The sequence below is a fragment of the Melanostigma gelatinosum genome (genome assembly GCF_949748355.1).
Source record: "Melanostigma gelatinosum genome assembly, chromosome: 1".
NCBI lineage: Eukaryota > Metazoa > Chordata > Actinopteri > Perciformes > Zoarcidae > Melanostigma > Melanostigma gelatinosum.
Genome location: NC_136634.1, coordinates 19,916,946 through 19,938,501, shown reverse-complemented (window position 1 = coordinate 19,938,501; position 21,556 = coordinate 19,916,946). Strand labels below are relative to the sequence as shown.

The window sequence follows — 21,556 nt, the reverse complement described above, 5'->3', positions numbered from 1 at the left end:
CTAATCCACGTAGTGCACCTGCGCCTGGAGCTCCTTGGAGATGTACCCGAGAAGGGTCGCCGTCAGCTGCTGCTTCAGGGTGGCGTTGCCCATCACTAGAGCAGTTAGCTGAGCCAAATCTGTCCACTGAATGTCTCCCAGCACGGCCAGAAGACTACCATAAAGCTGCTGCTGCTGCTGAGGACTGAGCTCCATTATGATCTGAGGCAGCGGTTTGAACTGTCCACTGGTCAGCCAGCAGCCCAGAAGGCCTCCGACAGCACCGCCTACATGTTAAGAGGGTTTCAAACATGTGGAATTATGATTGCACACACACGAGTGGGAGAAACTGTTGCATGCATTTATTCCCACTCACCGACTGCGATACCAAGAGGTCCCCCGACTAACCCTCCAGCGAAGGCCAGACCGCCCGCTGCTGCTGCTCCCTTCCCTGAGCCTTTTTTATTTATTTATTTTTTATTTTATTTGTACAGGGACAGTTCACATTAATCGACAGCACACATTAATAAAAACATGACTGTAAATGTGACAGTGTTAGCTAAAAAAGCTAATTTTCAACCGTTGTCCCTGGGCACGGTGTTAAAAGCCGCTAAAAACATTTAAACATTTAAAAACTGTTTAAAAAGACAACAACACAAAAACAAGCAAACAGAGCTGTGCAATACAATCCTGCAGACACAGGATCAAACATGACAGACAAGCAGGCAGGCAGGCAGACAGGCAGACAGACAGACAGACAGGCAGACAGGCAGACAGGCAGACAGGCAGACAGACAGACAGGCAGACAGGCAGACAGGCAGACAGGCAGGCTACATACGGACATGGCAGGCATGAGACTGTTAGTGCTGACACACCTGGTTGTTAATGAGCCAGGCTTTGAGGTTGTGTGTGAAGAACCTGTATGTGGTGCTCTGTCTTATGTGTGATGGGAGAGTGTTCCAGGTGACGGAAGCTGTGACAGAGTATGATAGCTGGCTAAACTTGCTTCTCCTGCCTGGGACCACTAGGTCCCCGCGAGCTGTTGCTCTGGTTAGTCTGCTCTTGGTCTTTTGTGTTATGAAAGTGCTCAACGGGGGAGGTGCAAGGCCATTAAGAATTTTAAAGGTTAAGCAGCTGTTATGGAATTTGACAAGACTATCCCAACACAGAAGATGGTATTTGGGCAAGATGTTGCAAATGTGGTAGTGTCTGGGCTTGATGTCAAGTACCTTGATAGCCTGCTTATAGACGGACTGTAGGGGCTTCAGGGTTGTGTTGTGAGTGTGTGACCAGGTGGTTAGACAGTAAGTGATATGAGGGAGGATCATTGCATGAAAGTACAGTTTAGCAGCTTCAGTTGTGAGGTTGTTGCGTATGTATCTGAAATTATGTAGACTAAACTTGACCTTTGCCATTACATGCTTCACTTGTTTTTTGTATGTGAGTGTGGAGTCAAGAATGATCCCCAGATATTTGTAGTTAGGGACCACCTGAAGCTGTTCACCAGATATGTACACAGGATGCTCTGTTGTAATATTATTCACCCTCTTTGAGAAAAACATGCAGACTGTTTTTTTCACATTGAGATGTAAGCAAGAGTCTGACAGCCACTTAGTGACATGGACCATTTCTTCAGTGAGTTTGTCTGCTGCCTGTTTGATGTTGGGTGCATGTACAAAAATGACTGTGTCGTCAGCGTACATCTGTATATCCACCCGTGCACATACTGATGGCAGATCATTAATGTACATGCTGAAAAGAAGAGGACCTAGCACAGAGCCCTGTGGAACACCGACACTGTAATTGAGGATGGGGGATGAAACACCGTTGATCTGTACACACTGCGTTCTATTGTCCAGGTAGGATTTTAACCAGCATAGGGTGTCAGGAGAAAAATTAAATTTGGCCAATTTTGTAATTAATATGGAATGATTTACTGTATCGAAGGCTTTCTTTAGGTCTAGAAACACTGCTCCCACCACTCCCCCTTTATCTAGCTTGGCTTTAACCTGTTCTGTAAAGAAGCAGTTGGCTGTTGCAGTAGAATGCTGGGCTCTAAAGCCAAACTGCATGGGGTGGAGTCTGAAGGGACTGCTATTGAGGTGAGCAATTACTTGTTGTGCTACACACCTCTCGGCTACCTTAGAGAAAGCGGGGAGAATGCTTATTGGCCTGTAGTTATTTACATGGGTTCTATCACCTGCCTTAAAGATGGGTGTAATTATAGCTGGCTTCCAGACCCTAGGGAAAGCATTCTGTTCAAAAGACAGATAAACTAATTTAGTGATGGGATATAACAGTGACTCCTTCATATTCTTAAGAAACATGGTGTCTAGTCCGAATACATCTAAGGCTTTAGAGTTTCTAAGTGAATCTATCACCTTCAGCACATCAGTTTCAGAAATGGATCTTAGGCTGAAGACTGGTTGAGTAAAGTCTGTGGAGGGGAGAATGGTGGGCCCATTGTTTGCATTCTGTGTGAGAGACTTAACGGTATCTACAAAGTAAGAATTAAAGGCGGTGGCGATCTCCTGCTGGTCACGTGTTAAGTTGCCATTTAAGTTAACCTGGATTTGATCTTCTGAGTTGTCACCAGTTTTCCCTGCCAGCAGCTTAATATTTTTCCAAATTATTTTAGGGTTGCCCTTTGCTTCAGTTAATATTTGGATAAAAAAGTTAGCTTTTGCCTTCCTGATTTCTTTTGTGACCTTGTTTCTAAGCATAACAAATCTGTGTCTATCAACAGTTAGTTTGGAACTGAGGGCTGATTTAAGTGCCCTATCCCGTTCTTTCATGATCTTCCAGATGTCACCCTTTATCCATGGCAGAGATGTTTTTTGCCCATGTTTTGGTTTTGAGACCTTCTGGAATCTACCTTTTATGGACTGGATGGTGGAGATCATGACCTGACTGTCTTCCTCAACATTAAGATTTTTCAGATTATATATCCAATTAATCTCTTTGATAGTGTTCTCAAATTCAGTGATGTTACCCCTAGGTATTCTGGGACGCTGTGGCTTTCTGTTTGTGGTAAAATTAAAACGGTGTTTAGTGAGTTTCCGGGCTATGAGTGTCAGATTGTGATCACTGTGGACTGTGGTCTGGATTTGCTGATTTGCAGATAACTCACAACACAGCTTCATGACATCATCAAGTCGATGGCACATACTGTGGATCAGATTTATACATTTCAGGAGTCTTCGGTGATTGTGTGAGGTAGCCCCTTTCTTGCTATTCTGTGACCAGATATGAAGCCCGTAGTGCGTGTTTTGTAGATGTGATACATTATAAAAGGGAAGCAAGTGTTGTTTACTGGTGGTACATTGCAACTATTATTTAATCTTGATCATTTTAAATGAACCAAACTAAATCCTGAAGAAAACACAAACTGACCCCTTCACCCCTTAATATACTTCATTTATCAGAAGATTATAATAACTTAACATATCTCGACATATTCACCCCAATAACAATTGACCAATGTGTTCAGGCTAAACTAATTACAAGTACCCTAAATTACTTTAATAATCTCTGAATATCACTTTAACATTTTAAAGGTGCACTTGACAGCAACTCATATTTGTGGGATGATAATTTTCAAAACGTTTTAAATACAGGAATCAAACATGTATTGTAATATTTCCATGGATTCAGTGATTCAACTCTGATCTGACCTGGAAAGCATCTTTGGGATGCTGTAAAATACATGTGATGTGCTTTATATTCATGTTTGTGGTGATGTAAACTAATATCTGGGGAAATTAATATTTTTATCTTTAGAAGAATGTGACCCACACAGGATGTAGTCACATTGTTGTTCATGTATTTATTTTATTTTGACATAAAATTAACTTTATGTTATGAATGTTAAGAGGATCAGTGTTGGATCCTGTCCAGGCCAGAAGGGGGCAGTAGCGGAGCGGCTGACGTCACCCACTCTAACCTCCAGCTGTTCTGCTTTAGGCAAACATTTCACACTTAAGTCCTTATAAGCCTCACAAATGTGCCTTCTGATACAAAAGTGATACTTTAAAACATAGATATTTTGTCCTTTTACACGTTTAGGAAATACAACTTCGTAGTTTTTAATTGTCTGGCTCCAAACACTAAGAGCCCTAAAGCTCTCTCATCCACTGTAATGTTATTTAGTTATTTCACATCTGAAAGTCTGTGACACATTCCCCTGCACCTCAGACAACAGTACATCTTCTCCTAAAGACATCTAACCAACATGTTTCAGCACAACAGCTTACTGGCACTATAGGCCATTAGTTGGAGATAATAAGTCACACGTAAGATATTCCATTAAAAGTGTGACATTGTGTCACTTAACTTACTGAAGTCCAGGGGTGGAAGAATAATCCAGATCTAATACACCGCTACTATATTTACTATCTGTAATAATATATTCTAACCTACCTTATGTTGTTATCAACAATCTAACTTTGCAAAGTAACTATAACTAAAGCTTTGAAATATAGTTAATTAATTAGTTAGATTCCACCACTGCAAAAGTAAACATCCGCTCTTATTCATTCAAGGGGTTTGTCAGCAGTTGATACATAATCTAGAATATATATCGCTGTATGTTGTTAGATATTCAGTGAAGCAGATCATGATGGGAAAGCTATACTGTCAGCAAAAAATGTGGCTTTATCATAGTTATTTGGATAATAGTTGAGACTGAGAAGTATTTATTACGACTGGACGTTACAGTAAAGCACATCAACTGTTTTGTGATTATTATTTTTCTTTTGGTTGTGATTATGTTAATATAAGTGATAACTACGCCTAATAGTTTGGGCATTCAAGATACGACCAAAGGGAGAAGTGAGCCATTTAATAAGAAAAGAGCCATATATGCCTGGCTTAAGGATGTGATGTTTTTTTTAAGTCTTGAAAAAATTAAACATGCACTTAGAGCAGGGGTGTCAAGCTCATCTTCACTCCGGGCCACATCAGCATCACGGTCGGCCTCAAAGGGCCGGTTGTAAATGTAAGACGGTGTAAATGTAACTACTCCCAACAGATTGGTAAATAACTGTCTCTGCATTTGATTGTTTATTCAAATGTTAAAATATTGTACATGCAGTTATATAAATGTAAAACTATATTTCAGCACATTTCTGTTATTATAACTTAAATCCTTTTAATTTAGGGTTAAGAAACCCAGATTACTCTATCAAAGATCAAACTATTAAAGAAAATAGCAAACACAAGTAATTATAATAACTTTGTTCAAAGCTTAAAATCCTTTCAAGGGTGCGTTTGCACAATCCCACGTGAAGTGTTTCATGTGTTGTAAAGCCACGTTTAAAGTAGTCATCAATATACTCACAATAATATTTGCAAGTGTACAGTAAGCAGCCAAAGAGCTGCTTCTGTGACTGTGTGTTTAAGTAGCTCATCATTATGCCTTTCTATCTCATAACTTCGACTTTCGATCTCATCATTTCGACGATGGGGATATTTTTATTATCAAATCTAACTTTTTATTTTTTATTTTATTTTTTATATAAAAAAAGAAAATAAATTCTGGCGGATTCGTGGGCCACATAAAATGACGTGGCGGCACCCCTGATTTAAACTGTCTGAGAAGTTCGAGGGAGGTCAGAGACTTTCTAGTGGGTTGGTGGTTTTGCCCGTCCTGGCTCTCTGTCCTTCTCTCCAGCCCCTGCTCACTCCCCAGACCTGCCAGTCCTGGTCACATGACAGCCCCTCCCACCTACACACCTGTTCCCACTTTCCTCATCAGACCTGTAGTTTCTAGAAAACGCACCGAAAACATTTTACTCTACTATATATTTGAAGATTTTTTACGATAAGTAATTGTTTGTATGTGAGAAACATTTCACCAACAAAGACCACGCTTCTTATGATTGCAAATTAGTTTGAAATAAAATAACATACATCACAAAAAACAAAACAAATAGAACTGAAGCCACCGGGAGATCATAGACACACTTATACAGGGAGACACAGCTTGTTAAATCAGGAGAAACTTAATTTACAGTGAACAAATACATTTATTAAATTGTGCAAAGTAAAGTTAAAATTTTGGAGAGTCGACACTGGTAGAGTTGTTGAAGACAGTAGTGGCAGGTTGAAGATAGATGATGGCATGTGGAGTGGGACTGCCCTCAGTGGAAGAAACCTTGAACACCAGATGTAATGATGAATGGGGAGGAGGGTCACATCGGTTCGTATTGAAATGACAGCTGACTGCACAGAAGAGAACAGGTCTTTAAAGTTTGACAGGAAATATATGATTGGCTGAGGGAGGCCGTGGCAAAATCGCCCACTGTCAGCTGATAGAGTAGGAGCCAGAGAGCGAGAGTCAGAGAGATGAGGGAGTGAATGAGAGCATACAAAGACTGTCCTAATGTAGGAAGTCAGAGTAAATCCTCAAACTTTACATACCGGTAGTTATAGTATTTATAGTCATACAGTTGTAAATTAATTATTTCAAAATATCACTCCTCTGAGCAAAGCTCTATACGTTTTACTGTACTTGACCCTCAGTAAATAATCAATACGAACAATTTGATATTCAAGGAGGGATTTGGTAATCCTTAAATTATTATAGTGGCACCAAACGTCCTGAGCCAAATTACGAAAAGTGGTAACGGACAAAATCTATTCTGAATCCAATGCTACAGGTCAGATATGCTGCTGGTTCACACGACAGGAGTTTGGTGAGAGTATATTACCCCATCATTGTACATCGGACACCGGAAGTACCCAAACGCATGTTGGCACATGATTTGAAGACTGGCCATCCCCTTGTTTGATACTACTGAAACAGCAGCCCAACACAGCGACATGTCACCGTTCAGGACTCTCACTCAGGAGATACGTGACTGCCTCTCCCCGACAGTACACGCTCACTGTCACGATCAGGGCAACCAGGGAAGTTACTCTTGCATGTGTCACAACTACGTTAGAGGCAAGACCAGTGTCCAGATATAACAATGATCCATAGAAACTTGTGAGGAGAGAAAGCACAGAGAGTGAGTGAATGACAGCATGAAAACACTGTCCTAATAGGAGGTTAGAGTAAATGCCAACATTTTACACAGTTAGTTCATTATTTTACAACTGTATGATTATAAATACTATATTTCAAAATATCCCTCCTCTAAGCAAAGCTCTCTAAGTTTTACTGTACTTTACTCTCAGTAAATAATCAATGCTAACAATTTGATATTCAAGGAGGGATTTGGTAATCCTTCAATTATAATAGTGGCACCAAACATCGTGAGCCAAATTATGAAAAGTGGTAGCAGTCAAAGTCTATTCTGAATCCAAAGTTACAGGTCAGATATGCTCCTGGTTTACACGACAGGAGTTTGGTGAGGGTATCTGACCCCAGCAGCTGACATCGGACACACCGGAAGCCTGAAGTGAGGTTGAAAAGCTTGCAAGTTCATCTGCCAATTTGCCAGATGACAGACCTTCACCTCAACAGGGAGTCTGACCAGTCATATAAAATAAAATAAAATACTTTACAAGAAATTTTGAGGAGTGGTTTTGCCTGTGGCTTCCCTCAGAGCTGTCCAGCTGTCCTCTGTGGAGCACTGGGCTTCATCCACAAGATGACACCTCAACATTCTAATCCCAGAACTCAGCTGTGTTCCAGTTCCATCCAGCATTCTATTCTATTCTGTTCTATTCTATGAATTCACTATTTGCTAGTCCAGTGTTCAGCATGTTTTCCATGGCAGTTTTCACAAAACTCCACACATTATGACCCATTAGCAGTAATGATACAACACTGTATATTAAAAAAAAATTATTTTGTCTGTTGCTTTGCAGATATTTAAAATCATACATGCAACAAGTCACAACAAAAGTTCAAGCTGTTGCAAGTAACTCCACAAATGATCCTTTTAACATTGCTGAATCGGTGGCAGCCCTCCCATTAGTCTCCCATTACCCCATCTGGGGGTAATGGGAGACAATGACACCCGAAGTCTGTTCTTGATGTCCACTCTACTCCGCCATTTTGTTTTGATTGCTGTCACTGCAGAACATCCCGCTTCACAAAGAGGATGTTGGAAATGGAAGCAGGGTTTTCAGTGCTTTAGTGGCGATCTCAGGATATTCAGCCTCGATTTTAATCCAAAACACCAGCAGAGTTGTGACCGAGACAAAGCGTCTTGACATGTCAAGAGGCACAGGCGGATGAAATTGCGAGAGAATCCGGTCATTTTTCAAAATAAAACTTCCTTCAGACTCTGATAATCAATAAAACGGAAATAATATACAGTCCTTTGATGCTCCACTCCCTTCCTGTATCTACCACTCTGTTCTTCAGTCTTTCTCTTTCCACCCTGAACTTCTTCCACTCTATCATGTTCAACAACATGTTCAACAGTTTCTTTACAGTTGCATATCTCACATTTATCCCACTCTGTCTTTTTCATGATGTGTATAACGTGTCATTGAGTCCTGTATGTCCGAACCTCAATCTGAAAGTAACATCTTCTTTTCTACTTTTACTTCCATCACTTCTCAATCTGACTGACGTCTGTATTTTGTTGTAATTTATACCCTGATTGTCATTATTCCAAATTTCCTGCCAAGATGTAATAATTCCGTGCTGTATTACTGATTTTGCTTCTGACCTCCCAAAACAAATTTCTAAAATATCATTTTTGTTTGACGCTCTTTTCTCAAGTTTATCTGCAACCTCATTTCCCTCTATTCCAACATGAGCCGGTGCCCAACAGAGATGTACATCTATTCCTAAATGTTGTGAGTTCAGTAATGATGTATAAACTTTAGTTAAAAGATTCTCTCGTACTGTTTGACCGGATTGTATACTTTGTATTGCAGCTGCAGAATGTGAACACAAAAGTACTTTCATTGGTTTGACCTCCTCCACCCACTGAAGACTGATGATTACTGCTGTCAGTTCGGCTGTGTACACTGATAACCAGTTATCTGAGCGTTTAGATCCATCTGTAAAGATATTTCCAGAATTAGAATATCTTTTATTCAGTAAATCTTGAACCAAGTATCCGATGTTTACATTCCTCTCAGTCCATTCTCTTCTCTTCTCTAATATCTCCAGATTTACCTTGGGTTGTGGAAATATCCATGGAGCAATGTTGCTACTATGCTGGACTATGTTGTATGGTATCAAATTTGAACTGTTTCACTTTCCTGTTAACTTCCCATCCAAAGCTTTTACCAGAGAATGTCGAGTACTCCCAACCATTGTACAGGACAGTCGCTGCTGTGTTTCCGTTAAGTCCACCCTGAATTCTAATCCAGTGTGATAGTGCTAACTCAGTTCTCCTCACATGTAATGGCAGTTCCCTGGATTTCACCAGCAATGCATTAATGGGTGTGGTTTTGACTCGGGAGATGAGTCAGAGGAAAAACATCCAAAAAAAAAGGTGAACAGAAAAAGTCCATCGAGACAGGTTCTACGAGGAACATCCGGTTTCGCTGCAACTTGGTGGGTAACCAAATAAAAGCCCTTAAACTAATAAAATAGTATACCATTACTCCTATCTTCAGTTACCTTCCATCTGGTCCATATGTAACAGTTGTGGGTCGTGGAACGAGACGACTCAAGTGATTGTTTTCCAACATTTATGTATTGAAGACAAAATATCACCAATGAATTGCCTTCTGATCGTTTTCTGCCCCTCTGCTCCCTCAGCAACGTGTGATTTAATTCCTTTTATTCAAATACACACTGACCAATCAGAGCTCGGTACGTGGACCATTCATGAATGTTACATAATCACACAGTTTAAACTGACAAATGCAAAAAAAGACAGCTGGCAATAAATCTCAGACTGCATGTGTGAAATCGTAAATTAACAGATTGATGACATCACTGCTTCATTTAGAGCAGGATAGATCTGACTATAAGTACATGTGTGTATTATGGTAAATGAATGTGTTGCAGATGTGTTTTCATGGCGTGTATGACAATATTTTAGCCTTGTTCTTTCAGCTGTAGCCTTAGTGGTGCGAAACAGACTTTGGAGTAAATAGAAAAGAAATGTGTAAATATTCTCTCATCACACATTCACTGACGCGTGCCGGCTTCTTGAGTCGTGTCTTACAGTCTCCGGCTACTTTAATGTTTGGTGTGGGTGATTTTTAAATCATGGAAGGAAACTTCCTCACTGCTTAGAATTATATTCATATATATATTTATTTATTTGCCCAAAAGTCCGTTTCACATCGCTGGGTCTCAGCTGAAAGAATAAGAATACATCAAAGTAAAACATGAACGTGAATACACGTGTTATTATAGTCAGATCTATCGCGTTATAGATGAAGCAGTGATATTATAAATGGGTTAATTTACAGAATGACACAGTTAGTGATTTCTTGCCAGCTGTCCTTCCTGCATTTGTCAGTTTAAACTGCGTTACTTTCAGCCTGAATTATGTTCATGTTCTTGATGTTGGTCTCAGAGTGCACCAGACTGATACATTTAACTTTAAAATGTACAACATTTTCTTCCAGGTGAGCGTGTCCCCGGCCCCCTCTAGAAAACCAACACTAACTAGAAAATAAAAACTCAATTCGTCTACCGGATCAAGCTAAAGACAGTACCAAATCTGAGCGTGGACTCAATGAGCGATGCTCTCAAATTGAAAGAACACGGTCTTGGATAAAGATAGGATGAAAGCTCCATCGTTCCTCCCCTGTGTGATGTTTCATGTGGTGTGTCAAATGTATTTTATACATTTTGTATAAAACCGTTATCACAAACAGAACCACTATGTCTCTTATATGATTAACAGTGCCATTGATGAATACATAATTCCTTCATCTGATGAGTGTACTTCCAATAATAAATGAATCCAGGTATACATGTGACCTGCCACCTCCCGGCTAGGATCCGTGCGGAGCGCGAGGACGTGCCTCCGTATTTGACGTTTGACAGTTTTCCTGTCTGCTTCGTCTGCCGCTGTGTAGGATTAGCCACTTTCCGGCTTGGAACCGTGCGGAGGCGTGGAGACGCCTCCTATTGCCTTTGGCCATTACCTGTCTTTTCCCTTGACTGAGAGAAATAAACTACCTTGGTTTTGAAATAGAACTCTGCTGTCTGAGTCTGCATTTGGGTCCGCGAAACACCCCACATCATAACAATACAGCTGTTTTCACAATAACTGTATAACCTGGAACCAAGACTGTGATGGCGTCTGTGCAAATTTACAACATGTGATTTCACATTTGATAAAGAGTCTCTTCAGCGTCATAAAACAGTTCACATTATTTTCAAAAGACCTTCTGAGCATGTGCACCCCTACGTTAGGGTATCCCAGTTCTTCCACAGACACTAATCCACGTAGTGCACCTGCGCCTGGAGCTCCTTGGAGATGTACCCGAGAAGGGTCGCCGTCAGCTGCTGCTTCAGGGTGGCGTTGCCCATCACTAGAGCAGTTAGCTGAGCCAAATCTGTCCACTGAATGTCTCCCAGCACGGCCAGAAGACTACCATAAAGCTGCTGCTGCTGCTGAGGACTGAGCTCCATTATGATCTGAGGCAGCGGTTTGAACTGTCCACTGGTCAGCCAGCAGCCCAGAAGGCCTCCGACAGCACCGCCTACATGTTAAGAGGGTTTCAAACATGTGGAATTATGATTGCACACACACGAGTGGGAGAAACTGTTGCATGCATTTATTCCCACTCACCGACTGCGATACCAAGAGGTCCCCCGACTAACCCTCCAGCGAAGGCCAGACCGCCCGCTGCTGCTGCTCCCTTCCCTGAGCCTTTTTTATTTATTTATTTTTTATTTTATTTGTACAGGGACAGTTCACATTAATCGACAGCACACATTAATAAAAACATGACTGTAAATGTGACAGTGTTAGCTAAAAAAGCTAATTTTCAACCGTTGTCCCTGGGCACGGTGTTAAAAGCCGCTAAAAACATTTAAACATTTAAAAACTGTTTAAAAAGACAACAACACAAAAACAAGCAAACAGAGCTGTGCAATACAATCCTGCAGACACAGGATCAAACATGACAGACAAGCAGGCAGGCAGGCAGACAGGCAGACAGGCAGACAGGCAGACAGGCAGACAGACAGACAGGCAGACAGGCAGACAGGCAGACAGGCAGGCTACATACGGACATGGCAGGCATGAGACTGTTAGTGCTGACACACCTGGTTGTTAATGAGCCAGGCTTTGAGGTTGTGTGTGAAGAACCTGTATGTGGTGCTCTGTCTTATGTGTGATGGGAGAGTGTTCCAGGTGACGGAAGCTGTGACAGAGTATGATAGCTGGCTAAACTTGCTTCTCCTGCCTGGGACCACTAGGTCCCCGCGAGCTGTTGCTCTGGTTAGTCTGCTCTTGGTCTTTTGTGTTATGAAAGTGCTCAACGGGGGAGGTGCAAGGCCATTAAGAATTTTAAAGGTTAAGCAGCTGTTATGGAATTTGACAAGACTATCCCAACACAGAAGATGGTATTTGGGCAAGATGTTGCAAATGTGGTAGTGTCTGGGCTTGATGTCAAGTACCTTGATAGCCTGCTTATAGACGGACTGTAGGGGCTTCAGGGTTGTGTTGTGAGTGTGTGACCAGGTGGTTAGACAGTAAGTGATATGAGGGAGGATCATTGCATGAAAGTACAGTTTAGCAGCTTCAGTTGTGAGGTTGTTGCGTATGTATCTGAAATTATGTAGACTAAACTTGACCTTTGCCATTACATGCTTCACTTGTTTTTTGTATGTGAGTGTGGAGTCAAGAATGATCCCCAGATATTTGTAGTTAGGGACCACCTGAAGCTGTTCACCAGATATGTACACAGGATGCTCTGTTGTAATATTATTCACCCTCTTTGAGAAAAACATGCAGACTGTTTTTTTCACATTGAGATGTAAGCAAGAGTCTGACAGCCACTTAGTGACATGGACCATTTCTTCAGTGAGTTTGTCTGCTGCCTGTTTGATGTTGGGTGCATGTACAAAAATGACTGTGTCGTCAGCGTACATCTGTATATCCACCCGTGCACATACTGATGGCAGATCATTAATGTACATGCTGAAAAGAAGAGGACCTAGCACAGAGCCCTGTGGAACACCAACACTGTAATTGAGGATGGGGGATGAAACACCGTTGATCTGTACACACTGCGTTCTATTGTCCAGGTAGGATTTTAACCAGCATAGGGTGTCAGGAGAAAAATTAAATTTGGCCAATTTTGTAATTAATATGGAATGATTTACTGTATCGAAGGCTTTCTTTAGGTCTAGAAACACTGCTCCCACCACTCCCCCTTTATCTAGCTTGGCTTTAACCTGTTCTGTAAAGAAGCAGTTGGCTGTTGCAGTAGAATGCTGGGCTCTAAAGCCAAACTGCATGGGGTGGAGTCTGAAGGGACTGCTATTGAGGTGAGCAATTACTTGTTGTGCTACACACCTCTCGGCTACCTTAGAGAAAGCGGGGAGAATGCTTATTGGCCTGTAGTTATTTACATGGGTTCTATCACCTGCCTTAAAGATGGGTGTAATTATAGCTGGCTTCCAGACCCTAGGGAAAGCATTCTGTTCAAAAGACAGATAAACTAATTTAGTGATGGGATATAACAGTGACTCCTTCATATTCTTAAGAAACATGGTGTCTAGTCCGAATACATCTAAGGCTTTAGAGTTTCTAAGTGAATCTATCACCTTCAGCACATCAGTTTCAGAAATGGATCTTAGGCTGAAGACTGGTTGAGTAAAGTCTGTGGAGGGGAGAATGGTGGGCCCATTGTTTGCATTCTGTGTGAGAGACTTAACGGTATCTACAAAGTAAGAATTAAAGGCGGTGGCGATCTCCTGCTGGTCACGTGTTAAGTTGCCATTTAAGTTAACCTGGATTTGATCTTCTGAGTTGTCACCAGTTTTCCCTGCCAGCAGCTTAATATTTTTCCAAATTATTTTAGGGTTGCCCTTTGCTTCAGTTAATATTTGGATAAAAAAGTTAGCTTTTGCCTTCCTGATTTCTTTTGTGACCTTGTTTCTAAGCATAACAAATCTGTGTCTATCAACAGTTAGTTTGGAACTGAGGGCTGATTTAAGTGCCCTATCCCGTTCTTTCATGATCTTCCAGATGTCACCCTTTATCCATGGCAGAGATGTTTTTTGCCCATGTTTTGGTTTTGAGACCTTCTGGAATCTACCTTTTATGGACTGGATGGTGGAGATCATGACCTGACTGTCTTCCTCAACATTAAGATTTTTCAGATTATATATCCAATTAATCTCTTTGATAGTGTTCTCAAATTCAGTGATGTTACCCCTAGGTATTCTGGGACGCTGTGGCTTTCTGTTTGTGGTAAAATTAAAACGGTGTTTAGTGAGTTTCCGGGCTATGAGTGTCAGATTGTGATCACTGTGGACTGTGGTCTGGATTTGCTGATTTGCAGATAACTCACAACACAGCTTCATGACATCATCAAGTCGATGGCACATACTGTGGATCAGATTTATACATTTCAGGAGTCTTCGGTGATTGTGTGAGGTAGCCCCTTTCTTGCTATTCTGTGACCAGATATGAAGCCCGTAGTGCGTGTTTTGTAGATGTGATACATTATAAAAGGGAAGCAAGTGTTGTTTACTGGTGGTACATTGCAACTATTATTTAATCTTGATCATTTTAAATGAACCAAACTAAATCCTGAAGAAAACACAAACTGACCCCTTCACCCCTTAATATACTTCATTTATCAGAAGATTATAATAACTTAACATATCTTGACATATTCACCCCAATAACAATTGACCAATGTGTTCAGGCTAAACTAATTACAAGTACCCTAAATTACTTTAATAATCTCTGAATATCACTTTAACATTTTAAAGGTGCACTTGACAGCAACTCATATTTGTGGGATGATAATTTTCAAAACGTTTTAAATACAGGAATCAAACATGTATTGTAATATTTCCATGGATTCAGTGATTCAACTCTGATCTGACCTGGAAAGCATCTTTGGGATGCTGTAAAATACATGTGATGTGCTTTATATTCATGTTTGTGGTGATGTAAACTAATATCTGGGGAAATTAATATTTTTATCTTTAGAAGAATGTGACCCACACAGGATGTAGTCACATTGTTGTTCATGTATTTATTTTATTTTGACATAAAATTAACTTTATGTTATGAATGTTAAGAGGATCAGTGTTGGATCCTGTCCAGGCCAGAAGGGGGCAGTAGCGGAGCGGCTGACGTCACCCACTCTAACCTCCAGCTGTTCTGCTTTAGGCAAACATTTCACACTTAAGTCCTTATAAGCCTCACAAATGTGCCTTCTGATACAAAAGTGATACTTTAAAACATAGATATTTTGTCCTTTTACACGTTTAGGAAATACAACTTCGTAGTTTTTAATTGTCTGGCTCCAAACACTAAGAGCCCTAAAGCTCTCTCATCCACTGTAATGTTATTTAGTTATTTCACATCTGAAAGTCTGTGACACATTCCCCTGCACCTCAGACAACAGTACATCTTCTCCTAAAGACATCTAACCAACATGTTTCAGCACAACAGCTTACTGGCACTATAGGCCATTAGTTGGAGATAATAAGTCACACGTAAGATATTCCATTAAAAGTGTGACATTGTGTCACTTAACTTACTGAAGTCCAGGGGTGGAAGAATAATCCAGATCTAATACACCGCTACTATATTTACTATCTGTAATAATATATTCTAACCTACCTTATGTTGTTATCAACAATCTAACTTTGCAAAGTAACTATAACTAAAGCTTTGAAATATAGTTAATTAATTAGTTAGATTCCACCACTGCAAAAGTAAACATCCGCTCTTATTCATTCAAGGGGTTTGTCAGCAGTTGATACATAATCTAGAATATATATCGCTGTATGTTGTTAGATATTCAGTGAAGCAGATCATGATGGGAAAGCTATACTGTCAGCAAAAAATGTGGCTTTATCATAGTTATTTGGATAATAGTTGAGACTGAGAAGTATTTATTACGACTGGACGTTACAGTAAAGCACATAAACTGTTTTGTGATTATTATTTTTCTTTTGGTTGTGATTATGTTAATATAAGTGATAACTACGCCTAATAGTTTGGGCATTCAAGATACGACCAAAGGGAGAAGTGAGCCATTTAATAAGAAAAGAGCCATATATGCCTGGCTTAAGGATGTGATGTTTTTTTTAAGTCTTGAAAAAATTAAACATGCACTTAGAGCAGGGGTGTCAAGCTCATCTTCACTCCGGGCCACATCAGCATCACGGTCGGCCTCAAAGGGCCGGTTGTAAATGTAAGACGGTGTAAATGTAACTACTCCCAACAGATTGGTAAATAACTGTCTCTGCATTTGATTGTTTATTCAAATGTTAAAATATTGTACATGCAGTTATATAAATGTAAAACTATATTTCAGCACATTTCTGTTATTATAACTTAAATCCTTTTAATTTAGGGTTAAGAAACCCAGATTACTCTATCAAAGATCAAACTATTAAAGAAAATAGCAAACACAAGTAATTATAATAACTTTGTTCAAAGCTTAAAATCCTTTCAAGGGTGCGTTTGCACAATCCCACGTGAAGTGTTTCATGTGTTGTAAAGCCACGTTTAAAGTAGTCATCAATATACTCACAATAATATTTGCAAGTGTACAGTAAGCAGCCAAAGAGCTGCTTCTGTGACTGTGTGTTTAAGTAGCTCATCATTATGCCTTTCTATCTCATAACTTCGACTTTCGATCTCATCATTTCGACGATGGGGATATTTTTATTATCAAATCTAACTTTTTATTTTTTATTTTATTTTTTATATAAAAAAAGAAAATAAATTCTGGCGGATTCGTGGGCCACATAAAATGACGTGGCGGCACCCCTGATTTAAACTGTCTGAGAAGTTCGAGGGAGGTCAGAGACTTTCTAGTGGGTTGGTGGTTTTGCCCGTCCTGGCTCTCTGTCCTTCTCTCCAGCCCCTGCTCACTCCCCAGACCTGCCAGTCCTGGTCACATGACAGCCCCTCCCACCTACACACCTGTTCCCACTTTCCTCATCAGACCTGTAGTTTCTAGAAAACGCACCGAAAACATTTTACTCTACTATATATTTGAAGATTTTTTACGATAAGTAATTGTTTGTATGTGAGAAACATTTCACCAACAAAGACCACGCTTCTTATGATTGCAAATTAGTTTGAAATAAAATAACATACATCACAAAAAACAAAACAAATAGAACTGAAGCCACCGGGAGATCATAGACACACTTATACAGGGAGACACAGCTTGTTAAATCAGGAGAAACTTAATTTACAGTGAACAAATACATTTATTAAATTGTGCAAAGTAAAGTTAAAATTTTGGAGAGTCGACACTGGTAGAGTTGTTGAAGACAGTAGTGGCAGGTTGAAGATAGATGATGGCATGTGGAGTGGGACTGCCCTCAGTGGAAGAAACCTTGAACACCAGATGTAATGATGAATGGGGAGGAGGGTCACATCGGTTCGTATTGAAATGACAGCTGACTGCACAGAAGAGAACAGGTCTTTAAAGTTTGACAGGAAATATATGATTGGCTGAGGGAGGCCGTGGCAAAATCGCCCACTGTCAGCTGATAGAGTAGGAGCCAGAGAGCGAGAGTCAGAGAGATGAGGGAGTGAATGAGAGCATACAAAGACTGTCCTAATGTAGGAAGTCAGAGTAAATCCTCAAACTTTACATACCGGTAGTTATAGTATTTATAGTCATACAGTTGTAAATTAATTATTTCAAAATATCACTCCTCTGAGCAAAGCTCTATACGTTTTACTGTACTTGACCCTCAGTAAATAATCAATACGAACAATTTGATATTCAAGGAGGGATTTGGTAATCCTTAAATTATTATAGTGGCACCAAACGTCCTGAGCCAAATTACGAAAAGTGGTAACGGACAAAATCTATTCTGAATCCAATGCTACAGGTCAGATATGCTGCTGGTTCACACGACAGGAGTTTGGTGAGAGTATATTACCCCATCATTGTACATCGGACACCGGAAGTACCCAAACGCATGTTGGCACATGATTTGAAGACTGGCCATCCCCTTGTTTGATACTACTGAAACAGCAGCCCAACACAGCGACATGTCACCGTTCAGGACTCTCACTCAGGAGATACGTGACTGCCTCTCCCCGACAGTACACGCTCACTGTCACGATCAGGGCAACCAGGGAAGTTACTCTTGCATGTGTCACAACTACGTTAGAGGCAAGACCAGTGTCCAGATATAACAATGATCCATAGAAACTTGTGAGGAGAGAAAGCACAGAGAGTGAGTGAATGACAGCATGAAAACACTGTCCTAATGTAGGAGGTTAGAGTAAATGCCAACATTTTACACAGTTAGTTCATTATTTTACAACTGTATGATTATAAATACTATATTTCAAAATATCCCTCCTCTAAGCAAAGCTCTCTAAGTTTTACTGTACTTTACTCTCAGTAAATAATCAATGCTAACAATTTGATATTCAAGGAGGGATTTGGTAATCCTTCAATTATAATAGTGGCACCAAACATCGTGAGCCAAATTATGAAAAGTGGTAGCAGTCAAAGTCTATTCTGAATCCAAAGTTACAGGTCAGATATGCTCCTGGTTTACACGACAGGAGTTTGGTGAGGGTATCTGACCCCAGCAGCCGACATCGGACACACCCGAAGCCTGAAGTGAGGTTGAAAAGCTTGCAAGTTCATCTGCCAATTTGCCAGATGACAGACCTTCACCTCAACAGGGAGTCTGACCAGTCATATAAAATAAAATAAAATACTTTACAAGAAATTTTGAGGAGTGGTTTTGCCTGTGGCTTCCCTCAGAGCTGTCCAGCTGTCCTCTGTGGAGCACTGGGCTTCATCCACAAGATGACACCTCAACATTCTAATCCCAGAACTCAGCTGTGTTCCAGTTCCATCCAGCATTCTATTCTATTCTGTTCTATTCTATGAATTCACTATTTGCTAGTCCAGTGTTCAGCATGTTTTCCATGGCAGTTTTCACAAAACTCCACACATTATGACCCATTAGCAGTAATGATACAACACTGTATATTAAAAAAAATTTTATTTTGTCTGTTGCTTTGCAGATATTTAAAATCATACATGCAACAAGTCACAACAAAAGTTCAAGCTGTTGCAAGTAACTCCACAAATGATCCTTTTAACATTGCTGAATCGGTGGCAGCCCTCCCATTAGTCTCCCATTACCCCATCTGGGGGTAATGGGAGACAATGACACCCGAAGTCTGTTCTTGATGTCCACTCTACTCCGCCATTTTGTTTTGATTGCTGTCACTGCAGAACATCCCGCTTCACAAAGAGGATGTTGGAAATGGAAGCAGGGTTTTCAGTGCTTTAGTGGCGATCTCAGGATATTCAGCCTCGATTTTAATCCAAAACACCAGCAGAGTTGTGACCGAGACAAAGCGTCTTGACATGTCAAGAGGCACAGGCGGATGAAATTGCGAGAGAATCCGGTCATTTTTCAAAATAAAACTTCCTTCAGACTCTGATAATCAATAAAACGGAAATAATATAATATTTATTCTTCCTGTGCGGCCCGGTACCGGTGGTTGGGGACCACTGCTCTAAACTAAAGCTAACCTCAGTTACTATAAACAATGATATAATTATCAGTGAGGTTATGTCGGCCATATGATCAACATGCAGTAGATTCAGACTAAATCATCATGATGGGCCTTAATGTTGCCACCTGTCCTGTAAAATGCATTTATCAGCTGTTTTTGATTTATATTACGTTCTGCTGTCCCCTTGGCCAGGACCATATACTTTTTCCTTTCTATAAGTTCACTTGAGACTGTTGTATTCATTTTGCTTTTAAGTTCTGAACAAAAAAAGAGAAAACACTCAGTACTTTTCATTTATTGAAGTCACAGCAGTATACAAAAATATACTTGACCATGTGGTCATTTCATAATAAGGTTATTTATGTCTCAAAATGACGTAAAAAATACAGAAAAAAATACAGAAATTGAAAAAAATACAGAAATACACTGCATTATAATTTTACAGTAATATGCTGTTAAGTCATTTCACGGTATGAATACTGTAGAATTACAGTACATTGCTGGCGTCTCTGCTGCCAGCACTTTACTGTTATTTGACAGAGAAATTGTAGTGTAGGAATGTTTCTTTTATATTTATATTGAATGAGAGGACTACAGATGTTTGTTCCTCATTGTGAAAATTAAGCCTCCAGAGAGGCGGATACAAAGATTCATCACTTTACTTTGCAGCTCTGCAGAACATTTAAGCCTCTTTAAGCTCATTGTTTTGGTTTAGGACACATTTAGGGTTTGGTTCGGTGTCCCCACTCTCGTCAACAAGCAGCTGTTTTGAGCTGACACACCAATACAAATCCACTGAGCGCTGCCTGCTCGGCACCAAATAACGGACAGAAAGTGGAGCGGTCAGTGTCTTAGAGCAGGGGTTCTTAACCTTTTTGACCTCGGGGCCCAACTTTTCAAGTACAAAGTGTCCCGGGGCCCACTCTGACTATATGCATCAAAAGTGTCAGACAACCTGTAGGTCATACAGAAACAGAGCAGTGGGCCTTTGGAGTCAGTACAAATTTAAGATTTTTGTCCGCATAAAATAAAAAAGTTTGGAGGTGCTGGTGATGTCTGCCTTAGGTGACCGGCATCTTCGCCTGCGAGGCGGATGGGGAACGTGGCGTGATCGATTCTTATGTACTTTGTGGAGTAGTCCAGGCTGGGAATTAGGTGGAGCCTGGTGATGTCTGCGCAGGTTGGGAGTGGTTGTTTGAGTGTAGCGGCCGAGCTTGGTTAGCAATTCCCAGGAGATGTGGGGATTGCGTGTGGATGGCTCGATAATCGGGCGAGGTCCATGTGGTTACCGGTGATCGATAGCCTGTGTTGTGTTGAACGGAAAGGCAGGAGCGAGGGAAGAGGAAAAGATGCTGGCATGCATGTGCGTGGGTTGGAAGTGCAGATTGGGGAAAAGAGGCTGCAGGGTGAGATATCCCTGATGCAGAGAGAGTAAGGAGGGGGTGCAATACGAACCGGCCCTCTAGAGGGGCTGGTGCGAGTGACTGGCCGTAGTTTGCCCATGCAAACTTGTCTGGGTTTGTCTGGGCGGGTTGTGACTGACGCTGACGCCTGACGCTGGTGGCTCGGCGATCAAGGGAGGTGTACTGCTCCCTAGTTGTGCCATATACCTACCTGTTCTGTTGTTGGAGCGGTCTGTCAAAATTCTTGTCCATCGCCGCACAGAGAAGGAAATCGCAGCAGAGGAGGGTGTGAATCTGGCGGAGCTCCGTGACCCCCAGCATGACAAGGACAGTGATTAACCCCCGCTGGGTCATCGTCCTCGGTGTGTGCACCCATCTGGGTTGTGTGCCCATCGCCAACGCCGGATACTTCGGAGGCTACTACTGATCCGTGCCATGGCTCCCACTACGATGCTTCAGGAAGGATAAAAAAAAGGGACCTGCTCCTCTAAACCTAGAGGTTCCCTTCTATGAGTTCACTGAGGACGTAGTCATAGTGGGATAAATACTGGAGCGCTGTCTCAGTTCCTCCCTGTAATATGT

The 21,556-nt window shown here is 41.0% G+C and overlaps 2 protein-coding genes across 2 annotated transcripts; both read right to left on the bottom strand.

The window, feature by feature from the left end:
* LOC306795634 (protein C19orf12 homolog) lies at window positions 1–3,146 on the bottom strand (the record flags this gene model as incomplete). The annotated part of the gene is made up of 3 exons (XM_079294201.1): window positions 1–266; window positions 356–436; window positions 3,068–3,146. The coding sequence occupies 3 exons, from the start codon at window positions 3,144–3,146 to the stop codon at window positions 1–3; spliced, it is 426 nt and encodes a 141-aa protein (XP_079150327.1).
* An 8,147-nt stretch (window positions 3,147–11,293) lies between these two features.
* On the bottom strand, window positions 11,294–14,419 carry LOC306775440 (protein C19orf12 homolog; the record flags this gene model as incomplete). The annotated part of the gene is made up of 3 exons (XM_079265874.1): window positions 11,294–11,559; window positions 11,649–11,729; window positions 14,341–14,419. 3 exons carry the CDS (start codon window positions 14,417–14,419, stop codon window positions 11,294–11,296), a joined length of 426 nt encoding a protein of 141 aa, XP_079122000.1.
* Window positions 14,420–21,556: the final 7,137 nt, after the last annotated feature.